Source organism: Lissotriton vulgaris, chromosome 7 (assembly GCF_964263255.1).
Source record: "Lissotriton vulgaris chromosome 7, aLisVul1.2, whole genome shotgun sequence".
In the NCBI taxonomy this organism is placed as follows: Eukaryota; Metazoa; Chordata; class Amphibia; order Caudata; family Salamandridae; genus Lissotriton; species Lissotriton vulgaris.
Window position 1 is genome coordinate 1,156,247,594 of NC_141695.1, and position 21,533 is coordinate 1,156,269,126.

The 21,533-nt window shown below is 41.6% G+C and overlaps 1 protein-coding gene across 1 annotated transcript in view; it reads left to right on the forward strand.

Moving 5' to 3' along the window:
• LOC147703076 (sulfate transporter-like) overlaps positions 1-5,983 on the forward strand; it is a 95,371-nt gene extending 89,388 nt beyond the window's left edge. The window contains exon 2 of the mRNA XM_086928872.1: positions 4,361-5,983. Coding sequence (XP_086784998.1) covers positions 4,361-5,983 — 1,623 coding nt within the window. The remainder of the gene's footprint in view (positions 1-4,360) is intronic.
• The last annotated feature ends 15,550 nt before the right edge of the window (positions 5,984-21,533 follow it).

Consider the following 21,533-nt stretch of genomic DNA (forward strand, 5'->3'; position numbering starts at 1 on the left):
GGTGGAATAATGTATATTTGAGTGGCGTTGAGTGAAGGGATTGGCGTGCTGTACACAAGAGTGGCGTATATAGGAATACCATAGAGAGATGTGGTGTATAGTCTAGTGGTATACAGTAAAGTGGCTGTACACAAGAGAGGCGTATACTGGAATACCATAGAATGAAGTGGTGTATAGTCTAGTGGCGTACAGTAGAGTGGCAGACTGAGCAACACAGGGCCATGCAAGGTGGTCTTACATTGCTATGCAAATTTGACATGCATGAGGGAAGTGTACCACATACAATAATTCAGCTAGGCCTTAGTCATATTTTGGGCCATGGTATACAGTGGTAACTTCAAGGTATACCATGGTTGATGGCAATGATAAGCCAGCATATTATTTTTTTGTCAGTCAGAAAACTTTGTTTCACCAACACAGTAGGCATAAAAAGTGTACTACATATAAAAGACAGTTCACAACATTTCAACACTCATGAGAAAAAATCGATAGTTTAAGAACACAGATAGAAGTTCATGATCATTTACACAATCATAAAATCATTTCATTTTATAGAAATATAGTTTCAGGTAGTTATAGATCTCTTTTTTAGTGCCAGTAGTAAAAAAGATGCTAAAGGGAAACAGATTAAAGGATCAGGAAGTAGCTGGAGATAATAAAGTGCCACGCGACACTGTTTAAAATTAATTTTTCGCATAATAGGGATAATGAAACGTTTCCTTTCATTATAATTGAATTTACAGAAATTTTTTTGTGTCATCCTGCTTAGATTGATTATCACATGTGCAAAATAGGAGTTCAGAAACAATAAAAACATTGTGAGGAGTACCCAGCATTAACGGAATATAATTTAGACGAAACCTCACCAAGACATATCTATGTTGCAGATTATTAACAAAGGTTAGATATGTTCTATTTGACTTTGTTAATTCTAAGGTGGGGCACGCCAGGTAGGATTCAACAGTTGGGAGATTAATATTTTTAATCTCCCTTTTTATCTTGCAATTTGAAAGCAGTTGAGGTTTTAGGTCAGTTTGGATATAGAACTGCAGTTAGAAGGTTCCAAAAAGAGGTAATGAAGCCCAGCTTCCTTCGATGGTATTTTGACATAAATTAGCCAAGCAATATTACCTACTCCATCTAGTTCCAGGATATCTTTGATAATCTCTCTTGTCAAGACAAGGGAATCCTTTCGCCATATTGAGTGCCACATTAGGATAGGGGCCATTGCAATTATATCAGTTATATAAGGGGCACCTAGTTCCATGTGACACTTGCAGTTGGCACATGACTGTGGTAATGAAAGGACCCTTTTCAGGAAATTATCTTCGATAATCTGCAGTTATGTACAGTCTTTCATGCCTCAAACAGCTGCCCCATAGGTAGCAGTAGCTACAGTCTTGGCTTGGTACACTGTTTTTATTAGATCTGTTAGTTTTAAACCAGTTATTTTTATAAACCTAGTTAGAGGCCCAACATTTTTTTCAGTCTGTGTTCTTCTATTAGTAATCATCTTTTGCCATTTTGTTTGAGAATCAAACTTAAGCCCTAAATAATAAAAAGAATCGATAACCCCCATTTTTCCCTCTTCAGTACTAATTTGTGGATATTTTCAATATTTTGAACCTGCTACTAAGATTAATGACTTTGAATAATTCTTCATGCTTAAATTACACATAAATTGTGTATAATCCTGGACTAGACGACGTAGTGCATTAGCAGTATGAGCTAAGAGTACAGCGTCATCTGCATATAATAAACTTAGCACTTGCACTGAATTAATATAAGAGACATCTGGTATAGAGCCCAACAGTGTGGATTCCACACCATTAATATAGAGTGCGAAAAAGAAGGGGGCGAGAACGCACCCCTGCCTCACTCCTCTTGCAATTTTAAAAGGCCTTGTGCACTCGCCATTCGTCCCATAACGAACACAGGTGGAAGCAATTTTCTTTAAAACATTTGTTAAAAGTGGAGCGCATAGATCTTGATTATCTAAAAATAAATCTATAAGAACGCCATCTGGTCCTGGAGCCTTTGCTCGTTTACATTGATTTTAAACATGTTTTGCTTCAATGAGTGTAAAGCTGACAGGAGGCTCATCAGTCTCCAAAACATGGGGAAAAGATTGGGTGGTTGTCATATCCTCCGTTCCAAAGAGGACTGTGTGTTACCCATGCCTCTTGGTCAACATTAGTATCTTTGGTCATAGCCTGCTCATCCTTTAAAAACGGGGCATTAATCAAAGACCAGAAAGCTTATGAACTTTTTAGTATAACAGCCTTTTGCAAGTTTTCCCACCACTCTTCTTTTATAAACTTCAACCTAGTGGTCTTTGCATTTAGGCTTGACGCAAGCCTTTTACCAGCAAGGGTTGGAAACGAAAAATGATTTAAAAAAGTATGTTCAAACTGACCAGTTAAGTTATCAACAACTTAAAAAAAAGCAAGATTATTTATCATTACTAATCTATTTAAGGTATTACCATAATTAAGTATGATAGAAATGGGGGACACAGTCTTCTTCCTCATCCTGTATTCCACAAATTAATGCATTGAGCTTTGAAATCCCCAAGCCAGAATATATTACAAGGTGTACTGGATTTATCCTGTAGCTCAGTAGCATCTCTTTCTAGCGAATCCAACAAGGCTGATTGGTTACTACCAACATTATAATTGTAATAATTAATAAAAAGCCAACAATAATCCAGAGAATATTCAAATAAGATAGTGTGATAATAAGGAGAATCATTTAAAAATGCCTTCACCTTAAACGGAAAAGTATTAGAGAACAATGTCAGAAGCCCACCCTTAGCCCGACCAGCAGATGATAGAGCAGCTTCAGTATAAAAGGAGTGGTACCCATTCAGATATATTGGGACCCTTTCCCAGGTCTCTTGTAGACACACTATATCAGTGGAAGTTAAGAAGGAAAGCCAATCATTATCAGTAGTAGTAGATTTTATTGTTGTTCCATACCTATTTCCACTTTATTAACATGGTAATAGGTTAGGAAATGTACGTATAGTACTTTACGGAGTACCGTGCTATTACTTAGTAAGTCCCATATTTTCTGGGAAATGTTTCTTTTTTAATTTTTTTAAATTGTGCCGTAATTATGTAGTATTTATTCGGTATTTGTGCAGTACTCTATACACTTTTTTATTTAGAAAATTAAATATGTTAAAAATTGTAAATACTTTGTACTACTCTATATTTGTAAACTATAGTGTATTACAATGTGTTTGCGATTTTTTAAGATATATATATATATTTTTTTTTTTCAAGTGCTGGGGTTCTTCCTAGGTAGGATCAATATACTTAGTAAAAATTTTTTTTAAATATATAGAAACTTATCATTATTTTTCCCATCTATTATCACTTTACTAAAGTGGCAATAGGTTGCGAAAAAACATAATCTTAATGCCTATATCTAAGACCCTAAACCAGAACACAGGCATGATGGCTTTGAAATAAAATGGTTGCCTTAAAGTTTAGTAAAGGTAGTCATTATCTAATCAGCTAATGACTTATCATCGACTTGTGCCAAGTTAGGTTTGTGGAATTTAGAGAAATTTCATAAAAGTGCCGTGGTCACAGATCTCACTACCCTTAAATGATTTTGCCTGTAATGCCAAAAACAATTCATCTGTACACCATAATCTCTAATACTGCCAAATTTAATCAAAATCTGACTGCCCGTTTTTGTGCTAAGCGAGATACAGTATGTCTGTGAAAAATGCATTAGTGGAAAAATGTGCTTGGGCCCCCCTTTTTTCTTTGCAACCCCTTCGCAAATCACCATGAAACTTTGCTTCCTCTGTCACTCTACAAAAAGCTACAGGTTTGCAAAGTCAGTGGGGATTCCTCAAATGGGCGCAAATAGATTAACATGCAAAAATGCATAGTATTCCTATACCTGGCGATCCTAACTATAACACCATATATAAAAAAAATAGGTTAAAATGTAATTTAGGTAGGAATTTAAATAACATAAAAACGAATGTTTACAAATCAATAACCACTAAAATTCACTAGTTGTTCTTTACTGATCTAAATAGAACTTGGTCCCCTGCCATGCACTACTTATCAACTCACATATTACATCACTCCTGGCATGTTAAATGTCATCTCCAATGAGGCCCTGTGCAAAAGCCCCTGCAGGAGGCCATTTTTCAATGCTCATGACCTATGACTAAGCTCAGCACGGGGATGATGGCAGGCCCTTTATATAGAATGTATTGTATATATATTTGTAATTTATTTGTGCTTCTTACACCTGTAATGACTTTTAGAAAATGTCTTTCTATATTTTTAGCACAGCTGTTAAAAGTTTAACATAATTTCCTTTGTATTTTTAGATCCTATGTTGGATGTTCCAGCTGGGCTTCATAGCTGTGTATTTGTCTGAGCCTCTGCTAAGCGGATTTGTGACAGGATCTTCCCTGACAATCCTCACGTCCCAGGTGAAATATCTCTTTGGACTGACAATTCCAAGCCATGACGGAGCAGGGGCTCTGGTACTCACCTGGATTGACATCTTCACACACATTGAAAAGACAAATGTTTGTGACCTCATTACCAGCATTGTTGCATTGGCTGTCATCGTACCTGTTAAGGAGATCAATGACCGATTCAAAAGCAAAATGAAGGTTCCATTCCCTGTGGAGTTTTTGATCCTTGTTGTAGCCACACTGTTTTCCCACTACTTTAACTTCAAGGGAAAATACAATTCTTCTATCTGTGGGAAGATCCCTACAGGCTTCCTGCCACCCAAGGCAGCAGATGTTAGCCTCATTCCCAGCTTAGCTATAGATGCTTTTCCCATAGCTGTCATCAGCTTTGCAATGACGGTCTCGTTGGCTGAGATGTTTGGCAGAAAGCATGGATACCCTACCAGGGCAAATCAGGAGATGTTAGCTATAGGCATGTGCAACTTCATCCCATCTTTCTTCCACTCTTTTGCATGCTCTGCAGCATTGGCTAAAACACTTCTTAGAGAATCAACGGGAGCCAAGACTCAAATCACTGGTTTGGTCACTGCCCTGGTTCTTTTGCTAACACTATTGGCCATTGCCCCACTCTTCTACTCCTTGCAGAATTGCATTCTAGCTGTCATCACAATTGCAAATCTCAGGGGGGCTCTGAGAAAGTTTGCAGACACACCAAACATGTGGCGTCTCAGCAAAATTGACACTATCATCTGGTGGGTCAGCATGCTTGCCTCTTCTCTTATTTCCACTGAAATTGGTCTGCTGGTGGCGGTTTGTTTCTCCATACTCTGCGTCATCTTCCGCACCCAGAGACCCAGAGCTACCCTCTTGGCTAAAGTAAGTGACACTGAGATCTATGAGGACCAGATCACTTACAAAGAGCTCATCGACATTCCAAATATCAAAATCTTTCGTTTTGATGCTTCCCTGTATTATGCCAACAAGGCCTATTTCAAGAGTATGCTCTACGAGAAGACAAAGGTGAACCCTTTAGACATTGCGGTATTGCAACGAAAGGCCAGAAAAGCTCAGGAGGCAGTTGCCAAATCCACTGATTGTGGTTTCTTCTCCAAGTATATTGCCACAAAATCATCCAGCAGACACCAGAAGAATTCAGTTGAGATCCCCATGCCAAAGATTGGCATGCATTCCCTGATCATTGAATGTGGAGCTATGCAGTTCATAGACACAGTTGGCCTCTTCATGCTAAAGGAGATCTACAGCGACTATAACAACATTGATGTGCATGTATTCCTTGTCAATTGCAATCCTTCAGTGAGACGTTCCCTTCAAGAGGGTGGCTACTTCATCAAGTGTGGTTCTGAAAAAGACCCAGAGCAGCTGGCTTTTCACAGTGTTCACGAAGCTGTGCAGTTTGCCGAGAGAAAGTATGCTGATAAGCAGAGGGAGATTCAATTAATCAACGCTACCCTCTCCTTCAACCCCAGCCAGACTATCACCGAAGACATATGTGAACAAACTAAATTCTAGCAAGTGGTGGTAGAGATGCGCTGCAAGGTGTGTGGGTTCATCCAAAGCCTACAGTTTGCTCATGCTACACTGTCCATCATCTGTTTTGCAAACAATCTGGGCGACTGAAGGAAGGGCATATATATATTTATCACAGTTTTTGGAAGAAGAAAGTGGAAAATAATATTATTCATGTTCTGGCATTAGTATTCTGAGGAAATGTAAGATATCAATTTAACAAATCCTTCTCCCTTAATCTATGGTCTTTAGCTTTATTCGCTTTATTAGGATCAACACACAGAATAATCATATACAGAAATTCCTACCATGCAATTAAATGTGTGAAACTGCATCTCAGAAATATGAGTGACAATTTTCGTACATAATAGCACCTCGTAAAATACACAAACAACAAACTCCATATAGGGAAAGTAATGAAGCGAAGAGAGGACCCTTGGAATAATGTAGACAACAAGGTACAACCAGGAAAAACACAGGCACAGGGGACAATTTGGGGTAGTACCTTGGGTCTTCTCAAGGAATATTCCTGAGAAAGTCCTCTCCACCCAAGTCCAATGGTCCAAGCAGAGCAATCTAGCAGTGAGCAAACAAATCTGTTCCATGAATTCACTCTATTATTAGCTTCTTCATGATAGGATCTCCCTCCGTCCCCATGCTTAAAGTCATATGTTGTACCCTGCCTCATTACATGGCGTCTGACTGGACAGCAACCAGAAGAGGAAATACTAAGAGTTAGAAACTCCTTTGGAACCAACAGAAGCTCCCTTCTCCTGTCTGTGTCGTTCAGCAGTAATCAGGAAAAAGAGAAAATTCACTTGTAAATGCTGCTTTGGGAGGGTCATATTTCAGTATTCCTGAGAGTCTAATCCTTCAGTGTGCTCTGACTACCAGCAGGCTTCCACCAGCACCATCAGGAAGTGACAGATGTCCAGAGAACAACACCATCACTTCTGCCACAGAGGTCAGAGAGTCGAACACTGGATATTCCAACACCCTAATATGATCACATCATTTCAGGTTCTCTAGTGTCTCCAACTGAGTGTCCAAGCTCCACTATGCACCAGAGAATTGACGTCAGAATTCTCACTGGTCCATAAACCTCTCACTTAGAACCCTACCACATTCAAGCTCCCGTCTGATGAGCCTTTGTGCCAAATTCAGTCATAGAGGCCTCCATTTTGACTACGCATGCCTTTTTCACCATAGAAGTCTTTTCCACCTTATCCAATTTGTTTTTAACTCGGGTCCAGCGCCTCCATCATCTCTTACTCCTCTTTAATTATAGCTACAACTGATGTCAGAGGATCCACATGTTCAGCTTTTGGAAGTTCTTCAACTACATTTTTGGGTGTGATACCATGTCATGATTCAGGCCACACCACCAGCAGTGCCTAGGTGGCTCAGCTGCCAGCTGTTAACTTCCTCTTCTCTTGGGATTTTTCCCAGTATGCCTTCTCGCTGGAGTCACAAACGCTGCTGTGAGGGTGCATTTGCACTAGCTCTAGTGAAGCCAATTCCCACATACTATTCAGGGAGGGCCATACTCTCCTCTACACATGGCAGCCCAGGCGAGTGGGGGCCCTACGTAAAGGCGGAGGAGCATTGCCCCACTCCTTTTTTTGCAGTGAAAAAAAGGGAAAATAAAATGATAATAACTCGAGTTATTATCATTTTATGTTCTCCAACTAACGCAGCTTTGAGTGAGCGAATGGGGGCAGGGGCTGAGTAGTAGGACTCTCCTAAGTGCACAATGTTTGCTTGGCCGGCCCTCTCGGGCCACTCCGAACATTCTTGTGCCCTTCGCATGTTCTCCATGCAGGTTGCAGTACAGCCTGCATCGTGAACATGCCCTGGGTCCCACTTAGCGTCTGAGCACCGAAACATGGTGCTCAGACCAATCACAGTGCTGCTAAGGCAGTGTTGTGATTGGCTGACTCGGAGCCTGGGTGTGCTTCCTGTTGAGGCCGAGTGAGGGAGGACTGAGGAGGAGAGACACAGCTTGACAAGGCGAGGAAGAGGCAAAAAGGTATGTATTGAATTGTTATTTTATTTTTTATACCCACTTCCCTCCCGTCCTCCCCACTCACGCCACCGCCCTATACCTTGGAACCGTACCAGTGGCTGCTGGCCCAGGCTGTCTGTAAGCGAACTCCCCTGCCTTTCACACCAGTGAGGTAGAGTCTCTGGCATTCTGCAGCTCTGTCGGTGCCTTTTAGTAAGAAATGTTCCAATACACAGATCTGCACCTCCTGTTCCTTGGCTATGGGCCCACACTTCAGCCTGAGGCTTCAGAATGGCACCCATCTGGTTACCACTCAGCCAGAGTCTGTGTCAAAAGTTGCATAAATTAGAGGCTGTGAACTGAGTGATACAAGGAACGGCTTCCCCAATGATGGGCTCCACCACAATCCATGAGAATAGATACATTTGCTCTCTCAACTTTAATTTCAGTGCCAGCATAGTATTATTAATAGTGAAACAGAAGGAGCGCATTGTAATTACACAAATCAACAATCAAATATTGAAGTCCATAAATAATCCAGTTCCACTGCAAGCTTCCTGTTTTCTATAACCAGTCTTTTATTGGTATACGCTGTTTTCATTTTTTCATCTCCTTTTAATTCACAATTAGTTCTTCAAGAAGACATTCACAGAATGTGTTATTAAACATACAATCCACAGCCTATGCATTTTGTCCCTCATGGGACATCATCAGGGCTGTAAAGAAAAGAACATAATAAGGAATTCTGTACTCCAATACCTTACTTCGACAAATACTTAATTAGTATTTAGTTTCTTCATCTACACCATAACTGTAAATACAAGTATCTTATAAAGTAGAGGCCTGCCTATATACCACACTTACAACAGTTTTTAACATTCAGGTACCTGCCTATATAACAATTTACTTCACCAATATCCCTTAATAAATCACTAAATGGTTGGAAAATACAAATCATAATCTGCATTAAAACCAATTCTCATAATAGCATCATCCAAAACATTTGAGACTTCTTCTTAACCGTGAATGGCCTTATCATGACATTCCTCCCCTTTAAATTAATACTAATACTGCGTACCTTCAAAAATTGACTAGTCCTTGGATGGAAGAAAAATATATATTTGTGTCTCTGTTAGTGTATCCTTCCGTTCCTGATACCTTTTCCTGGTCTTAGATCATGGCCACTTTGAACTTGTGGAGGCTTGGCTCAGCAGGCGAGCGAGCAGCGCACTGTGGAAAAGCGGCAAACAAACAAATGCTGCTGAAAGGCTACCGCAGATCGCATACCACGTACTAGTAAGCCGTTTGAATCCTGCAGCAGATACATACAGTTTTCATGATTGTATGTAGCCAAGGAATGAGGAGGAGTCACGTATCGCCGTAGCTGCTCTCACCGCAGTTGTTGCTGTTGCTGCTCGCGGCCCGCTTGACTTTTGAGCCACCTGGTTTCCGGTGTGCCTGCTGCTCTTGTTGTTGCTCTTGTTGCAGCTCCGGTCCGGTGACATCGGGCCCTCGCAGGCGGCCGTGTAATCAGGGCTGCAGTCTTGCCACGGTCTTGCCACGGAACAAGGAACAAACTACCAGCTGGGAGCAGCAAGGTCTGCAGTGAAAGTGCGGGAGTGCCGGCAAAAGCTGGTGGAATCACGAGGTGAGCATTGCGGGGGGAGCTGCGTCTGCTGGTGAGCAACAAGGCCTGTGGGATTTGCGTAGTTAGTAAATTGCCATCTGACATTTGATATCTGGGGGGGGGGTCAAAGGAGCCAAGGGAAGTTGAGGGTCTGCTTTATCCTTTTTACGGGCTGCTTCCCCTTGCCTCCCCTTGCTGACCTCCTGTTAGCTCATCAGGACTTCAGGACATCAGTACTTCAGGGCTTTGACTACTCCAACACCCCAAGCTCACACTCACCCCCGCTACCCATTGGAGGTCCCTGGTTCTTGGTCCTGGTCTGCACATTGCATTTCTGGGGTCGGACGCTGAGTGCTTGCTGTTTACCTCGGAGCTGGAGCTGGTGCCCACTTGCGGCGGACATGGCGGCGACTATGCAACAGTACTGGCAATCAGAGAGTGGCCAGCTACAGGGTGTTTCAGGGTGCCACAGGCAGACCTGCTACGGCCCGCTTCAACTCAGCCACCATTCACAACCTGAGTTCACAATAGTGACAGCTAGAGGCAGATCTGTACCAGCGTTTGGGACACCAGGGTTTGGGATGATAACGCAAAGAGAAAGTGAAAGTGATTAACAAAGACATTTTAACAGGCAAAGAGAAAAAGAGAAAGAATAAGAGAGAGTGGTCATCTCAAAGGTGCTGGATGAATTTGGGTAAGGCAAGGAGCCGCAAATTCCATCTCAATTTTATTTCAACTTCATTTCAATCTCTTTAACCTCACTCCTCACGCTTTTCTGCTACCTTACCACCTTGCTCCACTGAGATGAGATCAGGCAAGTTGAGGTCTAAAGCCCCACAAAATGGAAAGAAACGGAGAGGCAAACCAGAGACATCAACTGTTGACACTGACCAGACACTAAACCTGTCGCCAAGTGTTTTTGGAAACAGTACGGTCAGCACGACCCAACTACTCTTGAAGGGAGCAGACGCGGCGGACCATAACTCATTCAGTAACCAACCAAAAATAACAACAAAATTTGCTTTCCTTATATACGCTGGTTCAGTCGTCTTTTCAAGCAATATGAAAATTATGGGTCTACCCATTCCTTTGAGCCCCACAGTAACTATCAGTAAGGGAAGCTCAGGCGGCAACAACGAGATAGGCAAATCTCAAATCAACCAAAAGTTAGTCTCCAGCAAATTTGAAGAGCCAATTCCAGTACAGGTGGACAGAGCCCATAACTCATCCATGCAGAGTAATATAGGGGTTCTCGCAGCTATGACTTTGGAAAGTCCAAACACAAAGACCACTCCAACTCACTTAGTGCACAAGTGTGTCTTTATAGCCACTCCTGCAGGTAGACCAAATTCTACCTTTAACAACATTGATCCCTTAATAGAATCTAACAGTGTGACAACGAGCGATCCTGCAGCGACCAACACTGTCCCTCACGATGCCAGCCTGAACACACTGAGCAATCATAACGGACTACCAGCAAATCCTGCCAAAAAGGACAGCCCAACCATGATGATGGAGGAGGAAGAAGTCACCCTAGCCCTCATACCATCGGCACTACCAGAGCACTCACCTCCTTTGGGGGACGGAGGAATAGAATCTGCCCAACGGGTACAGCACGTCTCAAGAGGGTCTGCGCCCACGCTATCCACAGAGGAAGTTCACGCAGTAAAGAGAGATCTTTCCTTTCTAGAGTCAAAGGAATGGGAAAAAATGCTGTTTTCATACAGCAATTAGGCCCCTGGCCACCCTCGGCCATCATCTTCTCCAATGGAGGAGAAAAAAGAGGACTTCATGCAAGAGAAGGCATGGGCCACAGGCCTGGACATTCTACAAAGGTCAGCCGATGCAATGACTTATCGATCCAACAAAATGGACATACAAATCAGCCTACTGAACACACTGGCTGTGTATGTAGTCAAAATAGACAACAAGAATACAAATCTGAACAGCTTGATTAGACGGGCCCAAGCAGCAGCAGACCGCCCGCAACAAGGATGTGATTGTTCACCAACAGTCAAGAAACTGAGCATGCTCCCAGTGATGATGGAAAAACTATTGGTAGACTTAAAAGAAATCACAAACACAAAGTCATTCCCTACAAAAGATAGAGACGGCGACTTAAGTCCTGGAAACAAAGCTAAAGTGGTAGCAAACTCAGGGACACGAGGGCCAGAGGAAAATTACTCGCCTTCACCCCAGGATTCATCGGCCACTGGCAGCTCAATGAGTGATCAACAAAAATCCCCAACTGCAGGCAAAGCAAAGTCCACTCTACCATCCTCAACTGAACAAGACGTGAAAGACCAGATTGCAAGGGGAAAAGACAAAGGAAGAGAAAAGGCCGCAATAAGATAGGTAGGGTCAAACAAGACCTGAGCCTTTACCCGATGTTTAACACCTTTGGACGACCAGCACCTACAGAGTGTTATGACTCAAAAAGAACCGATGAGCCAAAAATACAATCAGAGGACCAACTAACCTTACTGGAATGCAGCAAACAAAAGAAGATTGGCACTCTGCTACCAGCAATAGAAAAGGACGTAGCAGGGGCAGCGAAGGCCCATCTGGTATACAGGGGGATAATGGAGCCAACTACAATCACTCTAATGGCTCTTTCTGACCCAACGCCTCTGCAGAAGGCAGAGGGTCAAAGTTCCACTGGGTCCATCAACCCGGTCGGCAGCACCAACTCATCGAACCAAGCTCATAACAAATCAACCGGGCAATTCTACACCACCAGCGAAGGATAAATGAGCCGAAGCACCAATAGCCCGCGGCAAAAATCAAAAGTGCCCCAGTACACGGAATACACCTATTCACACATCAATGAACGAGCAAACATTAGGACCCTTGACAGGAACAGATCAAACGCTTGTGCTCAAAGATTAGAGCCAAATTCAAGGCCGACAATGGCCCCTTCTCATGGTGATCCAACCTTTAAGCTTTTCTACCAAGAGTACAAGTCTAAAGGTATATGCGATATACTAAATCGAGGGAACATCATTAAATTGATCGAAGCCAGGGCCAAATAAACGAAACCATGAAGGTCACTTGGAGCTGGAAAGAGACAATGAACAATATCTTAGGGCACACAGAAACCTTCAAGCAGTGGAGTATACTCATTTTACCCGGAAGGGAATCAGGTTACCCATATGTTCTGCAAGCAAGCCGAGGCACTGAGCGTACACGTGCAGAAAAAGGAGCAGTATAATCAGTCCTGAGAGTGCTTGCAACAAAACTCCCACTTCGGACTCTAAAGCAAGAAAAGTAAGAGACGACCGGCTCACACTCAATAGGGATCGGGAAGAGGACGGAACATGGTCATGGCTGGCGGGCTCCCTAAACTCAACCCGGCTACTACGGTGACATCACAACAGCGAAAAGGGTAATAACACTTGTCCTTTAAGGATTTGATCCTAGAACATTAATGGGCTAACAAACAAACTGGAGGACAAAGCAATAATCTCCTATTTTCGATCATTCGAGATAATATTACTACAAGAGACATTGCTTGTGGTGCCGCAGCAAATAGAAGGTTTCAAAACTCATCATATTCCAGCCCAGAAACTGAAATCTTTGGGAAGAGGCAGTGGCGGCTTAGCAATATATATATATCAATAAATAACGCAATTGCTTGATGGGATCTAGTGAGCTCATCTCATTTCCTCCAGTCCGTGGGAATCTCCTTCACCACAAACAATGGCCAGCCCAGGTCCATCACTCTAATGAATGCCTATGTTCACCCAAATTCAGTGTCAAGGCAATCCTTTTCAGATGAGGTGACAGCGACAGTATTCAGAACGAAATTTGGATCCCGAACGCAGATATAATACTATCTGGTGACTTTAACATGTGGCTAATGTCTGACCTACAGAAAAACGAGGTAACCAAATCACAGGAAAGCATTTAGGATGGCACAAGGAAGACACAAAGGGACGCTCCTTACAAGGTATCCTTGAACATCTAGGCCTTAGACCCCTCAATGGGCGCTTTCTCCGAGACAAGCCACCGGGCCTTTCATACCTATCGAAAAATGGCGCTTCCTTAATCGACTACACCGTTGTCAGCCTCTCCCTCCTGTACCAAATGCTAGGCTTCGGATTCGGCAATAGAACAGAAAGCGATCATAGTCCCCAAGAGATATTTCTCAGCACCAGACTAATGCAACCCGAAGAGGTAAGGGCACTGGCATCTGACAGCTACACGATCAATTTAAAACAAATCAAGTGCTCGGTTAGTAAACTACAAGTAGCCACAGAGGCAAAAAAAATCTTTGAGAGTACCAGTAGGTCTACTGACGACCAAATTGCCAACTGGACAACATTTGCAACTAAATTGACAGACAGACACGCAAAACCAATAACGTATGGAAAACCAAACGGGAAACAACAGCCGACCTCCTGGAATCCCGTGATACAATTCGCAAAATGTACTAGGAATCGGTTATGGTGGGAACTAAAAACAACCCCCAACGGACCCTCAAACAATAACAAGACTGAGAGAGGCCCGCAGCCACCTGAAGAAGGTAAAAAGAGAACAACACAGAGCTCACTGGAACTCCTTCTGGGCCAAATTACACCAAGACATAAAAACAAATAATTCTGCAAGGTTCTGGCGTACCATCAATAGTCTTGGAGGGTGTACCCCGAAAGTTGCGTTGTCAAACATATTAGAGTCTGAGTGGGCCGCTTTTTTGCACACTCACTTCAATGACCACCAAGACAACATTTCTTATCAGAATACCAGCGAAGAATGCAGCAAAGCTCAAAAAGCGGCAATTTGGCCCTCAGATCGAAACTTCAAAACACTAATAAAGGATGAATTTCCCAACGTAGGTCAAAAAATTGAAAAACCAACAGAGAGCTTAATCCATCAAAGCAGTATCATACATAGAACAGTCCAGAAGGACCAAATTGAAAATCAGATCAAAAAGGGTCGGAAGGATGTAGCCCCAGGTCCAGGAGGCTGCCCTCCGGCTTTGTTCACGAAGGATTCAGCCTTTAGGGCTTCTAAGCTATCTCCACTTTTCAATTCCATCTTACAAAATAGCATCATTCCGCCCTCTTGGCAAGGATCAATTCTTGCACCAATTCTCAAAGGTGGGGATAAACAATCTCCAGGGAATTACCGTCTAATCGCCCTTATTGACAATGAAGCAAAGTATTTTGCTGGGATACTGCTCAACTCACTTCGGGCATGGGCGGACGACCATTCCACAATTCCTCCGAATCAAACCGGTTTTATAAGCGACACTGGCACCTCGGTCAATCTTATGTCTCTCCGCTGCTTGATAGATCAGGCGGAGATCAGCACTAGCTCGTTTTACATGGGATTCATAGATTACAAAGCTGCTTTTGACAACATCAATGTGGCCAAACTCTGGCAGAAGCTTTCCAGACGAACATCCCATATGGCCTTTCAAGAGCCATACAGCTCCTGCATCAGGACACATGGGTCAGGATCAAGATTGGGGATGGCTCCAGACTATAATGCCTAATCCTAACGTCCTAACGACAAAAGGTCTTAAACAAGGATGCGTCCTGGCCCCCACACTTTTTTACCTATTTTTATCAGACTTACCGGAAGCCTTAAACAAGGTAAACTCTACTGCTCCCAAACTAGCTGGGTTCTGACTATCAAATTTTCTCTATGCCGACGACGTGGTTCTTCTAAGTAAAACAAAGATTGGCCTGCAAAGACTCATGGACGCTACCACCGAATATTCAAACAAGAACGAGCTCCTGATAAATAACAAGAAAATAAAAATCTTGGCGGTACGTCCAGAAAGGCCAAAGAAGCTGGCATGGGTCTTAAATCGTGAAAGTATTGAAGAATCCAACTGCCACATGTATCTAGGTGTTCTCTTCAACAATAATGGAAGATATAAAACCCACTTAGAAGAACAAAAAAAGAAGGGTGCAGCACTAGCTTTTGCAATCAGTTCTATTCACAAGAAGCTACTCTGCCCAACATTCGCTCCAACATTGCAGGCAGCACAGGCAAAAGTCATTCCTACATTAACATATGGAAGTGAGGTGCTAAAAGGATTGGATAGTGGCCAATTAGACTAAATTATGGCAATAATCTATAGAACAGTGTTCAAGTTACCTGTGCAAACGTGACCAGCCCAAATTAGGCTGGAACTGGGCATTTGTAACCAATCATTGGCCAGATCAATGAGTTTCTTAATGTGCTGTCACAAACTGAGGTCGTCAAAGGAAGGCAGCCTAGCGCTACACCTATGGTCTTGCCTTAACACGAAACTATGGCGAGCAGGGCATGAATATTGGGCAAGAGGTCTAAAAATTCTAGGCTTGAACGAAGTTTGGAACCTTCAAGTCAGCCATAACAAATTTAAAAGGCTAGCAAAAATAAGCGTAAAAAAACTCTCCTCACTGGAAGATAAGGCACGCCTAGCAAAAAGAAGCCACGGCCGGATGACCCTGTTATCATACGTCCACCTGACACCTCAGAGGTATCTAACCCTGCCATTTACCGCAAGTACCAAATTAAGTTTTTTAAAATTGAGAATGGGAGTAATCAACTTGTCGTGTCATTTGCCTAAATGGAAAAGAGACCATGGCCAGGAACATTGTCGACTTTGTGGAAATCATAAGGAGGACATAACACATATCCTATGCCTTTGTCCAAACCTGTTGAAGAAAAGACGGTCCCTCTTACGGAAAGGCTGGAACATCAACAAGGTCAGATCATGCAGAGCCGCAGTGCTGGCCTGCTTTGACCCACGGAACACCAATTTAAACTGTGCACTAGTAAGGTTTATGGATCGAGCTGTAAAAAAAACAGGGGAGGGGACCCATGAACAGGATCCTTCATCAGAAAAATAACTGGCAAGTTCCACCTGCAGACACCCAGAAAAGGATAAACTGTTAGAGTCATCACACTAACTGACTAAAGGGGCACCCAGGCTGGACTACTCAAGGACCAAAAAAAAAAAGTTTCAAAATTGGGCACGATCACCATAGCCCCAAAGGGGCCGCCTCCAATGCTTTGGTGACAGGGCAGCTACAAGAGACCTCCTGACAATCGGGGGGGAGGGCGGGGGTCTTTTACTATAAGGACTTGGGGTTCCACCTTCTTTTAATACGTACATTTTAATCTTTTGTAACTTGCAAAGGTTTTTTAAATCATGCAATAAAGTTTCTATTAGTCTTATATCCAAATGTACCACTATCTGTGAATAGAAAGCTTTGCATGAGGTCGAGAGGAAAAGGACTGCCTTTTTTCACCAAAAAAACACATTATCTTACTTTATCATATACCGCCCAAGACCTCACCTTGGGTCCTTAATATGACGATTTTTGTTATAAGCTTTGTCCATTCTTTTTGTCTTCAATGTTGCCCACCTAATCAATATTTCCCTGAAACCTATTATGTGAAAACGAAACTCGATTTTCATATACCTATATGGATTAAATGGATATCATTGATCCTCATTCCCCTCCTAAGTTCACTCACCTAAGAAAAGCTTACCTTGATGCTCCACCATTCATATTCATTGTTTTATAAACAATGCACCTCTATCTGTGAAACAAACAAGCTATTGAAAATGTTCTGTAAGCTGCCTATATCTCCTTCCTTTGTTCTCTACCTCCACCTCAGACAACCATCTCACCTCTCATCAGCGATAAGATATCCTTGGTAAGTCTCCTCTACTAATGTTCAATCTTCTTAAATCACAGTGTTAGTTCTAAAGCACCTATAAAGCACAAGGAGACAACCCTTTCAGGCACAAAGCAGCCATATACTGTATTAATTAATTACTACACTCTAAACTCACTCACCTCCATGTGACCAATTTCATAGAACTATGGTCCAAATACATCCAATCTCTAATTCAAAGTGCCTATTATTTGTCAATAGCGTCCAATCTGTATTTAAAATATAAACAAAATAGCTCATTTTACTATGCTTATCACTTGCCCCAATATCAGGCAATCGACAATCCAATGTTTTAGAAAGCTCTCCACCTCCCACCTTCTGAAAGTTCTACTCGCCGTGCATCCTCCGTCCGCGACAGGCTGGCCCGATAAATCCCGCTGCGAATACTGGCCTGTGACATTACCATTTTTAAACCCCTATTAACCAATCATAATCCCGCTATTCAGGCCCTAGTTTGAGCTGATAAATCCTCCCGGTGCTTATTCTGGTCCGCTAGAAAGTGCATCCGGTATCCTCCCCATTAGGTTCCGGAAATACATGGTGATTTATCCAGGCCTCACGCATTGTCCAATCACCTTCTAATCTTTCAAGCCTCCAACTGGTTTCCTCTCCGGTCCTCTCCCACTTCTGTTTACCAGGACCATTTCTTGCCCTACCAATCATACTATTGCTCGACATTTCTGCCTCATCCAATCACCTTGCCATGTAGCTCAGCCTGCCTCCTCGCATCTTGAACGGTCCCATACGTCTCACACAGATTATTGCGATTTTCATTCACACTGCTTCTTCTTTTTCCGCAATGCTTAAAAAACGTCAACCTTCAATTTTCATCCCTAATAGATAGAGTCTAAAAAAAGGACAACACTGGTTGCCTCTTTCACCTCCAGTATTAATTACCGTCCCAACGGAGGTGTATGCAATATTTTGACGTTTGCATCAGCAACAAATCCATTCCAACCTTAAAATCCTCATGCAGTCCACATCTCCTATCACCACTGCTGTTCATGTGTTTGTGCCTGATTAACTTCCAAACAACATATATAGTATTAGCATAATGTTTCGTGTTACCCATCATTACGTCATTAGTTCTATATCTCACCCTTGTAGCTGTGCTTCCCAGCTAACAAACAATCCATTAAATTAGTACTTCCTTCTTCATTCATTCCAAAATTTCCTAAGAATAACTCCATACCCTGTGCCATCTTGAGGGTAAAACCACAATATTTATTAGCATCTATCAATGAGTGCCATTCTCAACCCTTACTACTGTGTGTTATGCTATTGCTACTGTGAACAGTGCTAAAGGTGATTTCCACCATTAGTACCATAAATATGAATTTCCACACAATTTATCAATCCAATCATTTGTTTCTAACCATTCACTCCACCACGCACAGAGAGTACCCGGGTTCAGACTTGCAGAAAAACCAAATTAACCATTATGATCTGTTAACAACCAAATATTACTAAAAAAAGTAGTGCAGTTCAGAATCGGTATTCAATCACAAAGTAACTGCTCTACAACGGCTGATCCACCTTACTTCCTGTTTTCTAATCGTGAGTTCCCAGTCACCTCCTCTAGTCCTAGGAATTCTTTTCTGTATTCCATGAAACTTAAACTCCTTTAGTGTACTATGATGTTCCATTAGGTGCTGGTAAATGGGTGATTTAAGATCTTGATTCACTATAGCTTGTGCTCCTGAATCTTGATTTTCAGATTTCTTTTGGTACTACCAATGTAGATTTAACTACTACAATTCATGAATTCATCAATTTGATAGCATCTATCTATATTGTAACAGAACTCTTGATTGATGCCCAAGTTACAAATACTGCAAGAACCGCAAATATAAAAACCTTTCGGCAGCTGCAGTAACCAGTTGGTGTTGATTCCTACTGTAAGTTCAATGTAATTCCTCATTATCAAACTTCCTATGGTGGTGCTTTTTCTGTAACTTATTCCTAGTTTATCTCCAATTACGTTCACTAAACCAGGAACTTCTTTAATTAAATGCCAGTTTTTTCTCAGTCCTCTAAAAATGTGGTCTTTTTGTGTACAAAATGTAGTCACAAAAGTCAATCGTTGATTGGATTGTGACCTGTCCTTCTGCACCAGCGTGGTCTCTCTCTTAATAGACATAACTCTATTTTTAGCTCTTTCTAAATTTGTTTTCGCGTAACCTCTGTTTAGTAGTCTGTGATTTAATTTGTCCAGTTCTTCTCTAAAATCACTTTCCGAGCTACAGTTCCTACGAGTTCTCACCATCTGCCCAAACGGTATTCCATTAATTACTGATGCCGGAGTTCAGCTCTTTGGCACCCGCAGGATCAATCCTATCACTTTTAATGAAAGAAAGATGTCTCATATTTGGAGGCAGGACACAAGTCTTAAAAATCGAAGTGGAGATACTAACCAAGTTAGGCAGTATGTAAGTGACATCACAGCGCATGACATCACAGAGCGTGACATCACAGCAAATGCATTCACAACCCATTACCTCACAAGAAGTGACATCAGATGTTTAAGACCTCACACATATGTTTAGCTGGTCTATCATAACTACATTTTAGTGCATTGCTGTAATTAACAAATGAGATTGAGTTGGGCCAAAAAATTTACACAACTCTGAAGCAAAATAGTGGCCTCAACATAAATCTTTATTTTTTTAAACTCTGCCACATAGAAGTTAATAACAAGGAGAAAAGTGGCAGTAAATCTGTTCTGCTTAATTAGTTACAAAGTCTGCATTTAAAAAATACCTTATGGGCTCAAGGCACCTGCTTCATAGATCGTTATGTGCTCAGTAAATCTCTGGGAATAATAATAAAGGTACAACTTCTCTGGAAGTTAATGCACTTGCTGGTGATATCTGTGTTTTGTCTTGTCCCAGTTATGAATTAAAGTAGCATAGATGGTTACTATGTCTCCTGCAGTTGACACATTTTTATTTTATGTAGATAGGCAAATGTGTTACTGCTTCTAACCCATAGATTCTTTTGTTACTTTCAGTTCATAAATTGCAATCCTTCTAATATATCACTGTGAGCAATAAAGGAAATTTGGCCCCTATGGCTTGTATTTCATGGTTTTATATAACACAACCTATAAATTGATTTACACACATATGATTTATTGTCAATGTATAATCTTTTTTTTTAAGTTTGAAGTTTATTGAAATAAAAAGAAGCAAAGACAGAAAATGAAGAAACAATCAAGAGTTATAAGAAAACATGAAATCATTCGTACATATTGGCGAAATTAGTGGATGTTATCTTATGCATAAAAAATGAAATAAGCAATGAATGTGAGGAACATAGGGGGATGAGGAAACATCGCAAATTATAAAAGTATATAAATAATATGGTAAAACAGTAGATGAAAAGGAGAACATGATAATCAAAATAGGAAAATGCATTCATGGTGGTTTACAAACTTCAACAGTACGTATCGGAGATGAGGGAGGAGGCCTAGCAACTTTGGATAAATATTCAGTGAGAGGGAGCTATAAAAGATCACGTTTAATTGCTAAGGAAATGGGAGAAACAAAATTAGTGTCAAGTCTGTGGTTAAAGAAAACTGCGTTCCACCAGGCAGTAAAAGAAACATCATTAGCTTGTTTCCAGTGTGATGTAATATGGTGAAAAGCAATGGCTATAAAGAGGTCAAGTAATTTATGTTTGTGATGTGATTCTGCAAAAACAGGAGAGAGGGAACCTAAGAAAATGTGTATAATGGAAAAAGAAACTGTAAAATTGAAAATCTTTTGCAATTGAGACCAAACTAAGTGCCAGAAACGTAAAATGTGAGGACATTTGAATAACATGTGTTTCAGATCAGCCATAGGGGATGGGCAGGACCAACAAGTAGAGGGAGTGTCTGGGGAGAAGGATGACAGAATTAATGGAGTGAATAGTGTACGATTATAAATAAAGAATAAGGTTTGTGTAGTGTTTACAGCTCTGGATGTACTGTGAATCTTAGACCAAATTTTTTCCCATAAAATGAGGGACCATGTGTGAGACAAATCGTTTTCCCAAGCCAACTCAACTTTAGATTTTGTACGATCAGTAGAGGACTGCAAAGATTTATAAATAAATGAAGCAGAAAGAGATTGGTCGATAGCATTAGAAATTGAAAGATGTGTGATAGGAATAGAGTTGGAGGTCGGAAGCGAAGAAAGATATTGGGTAAGGGACGGAAGCAGTGATAAATACTGTTTATGGGATGAGGAAGGTAG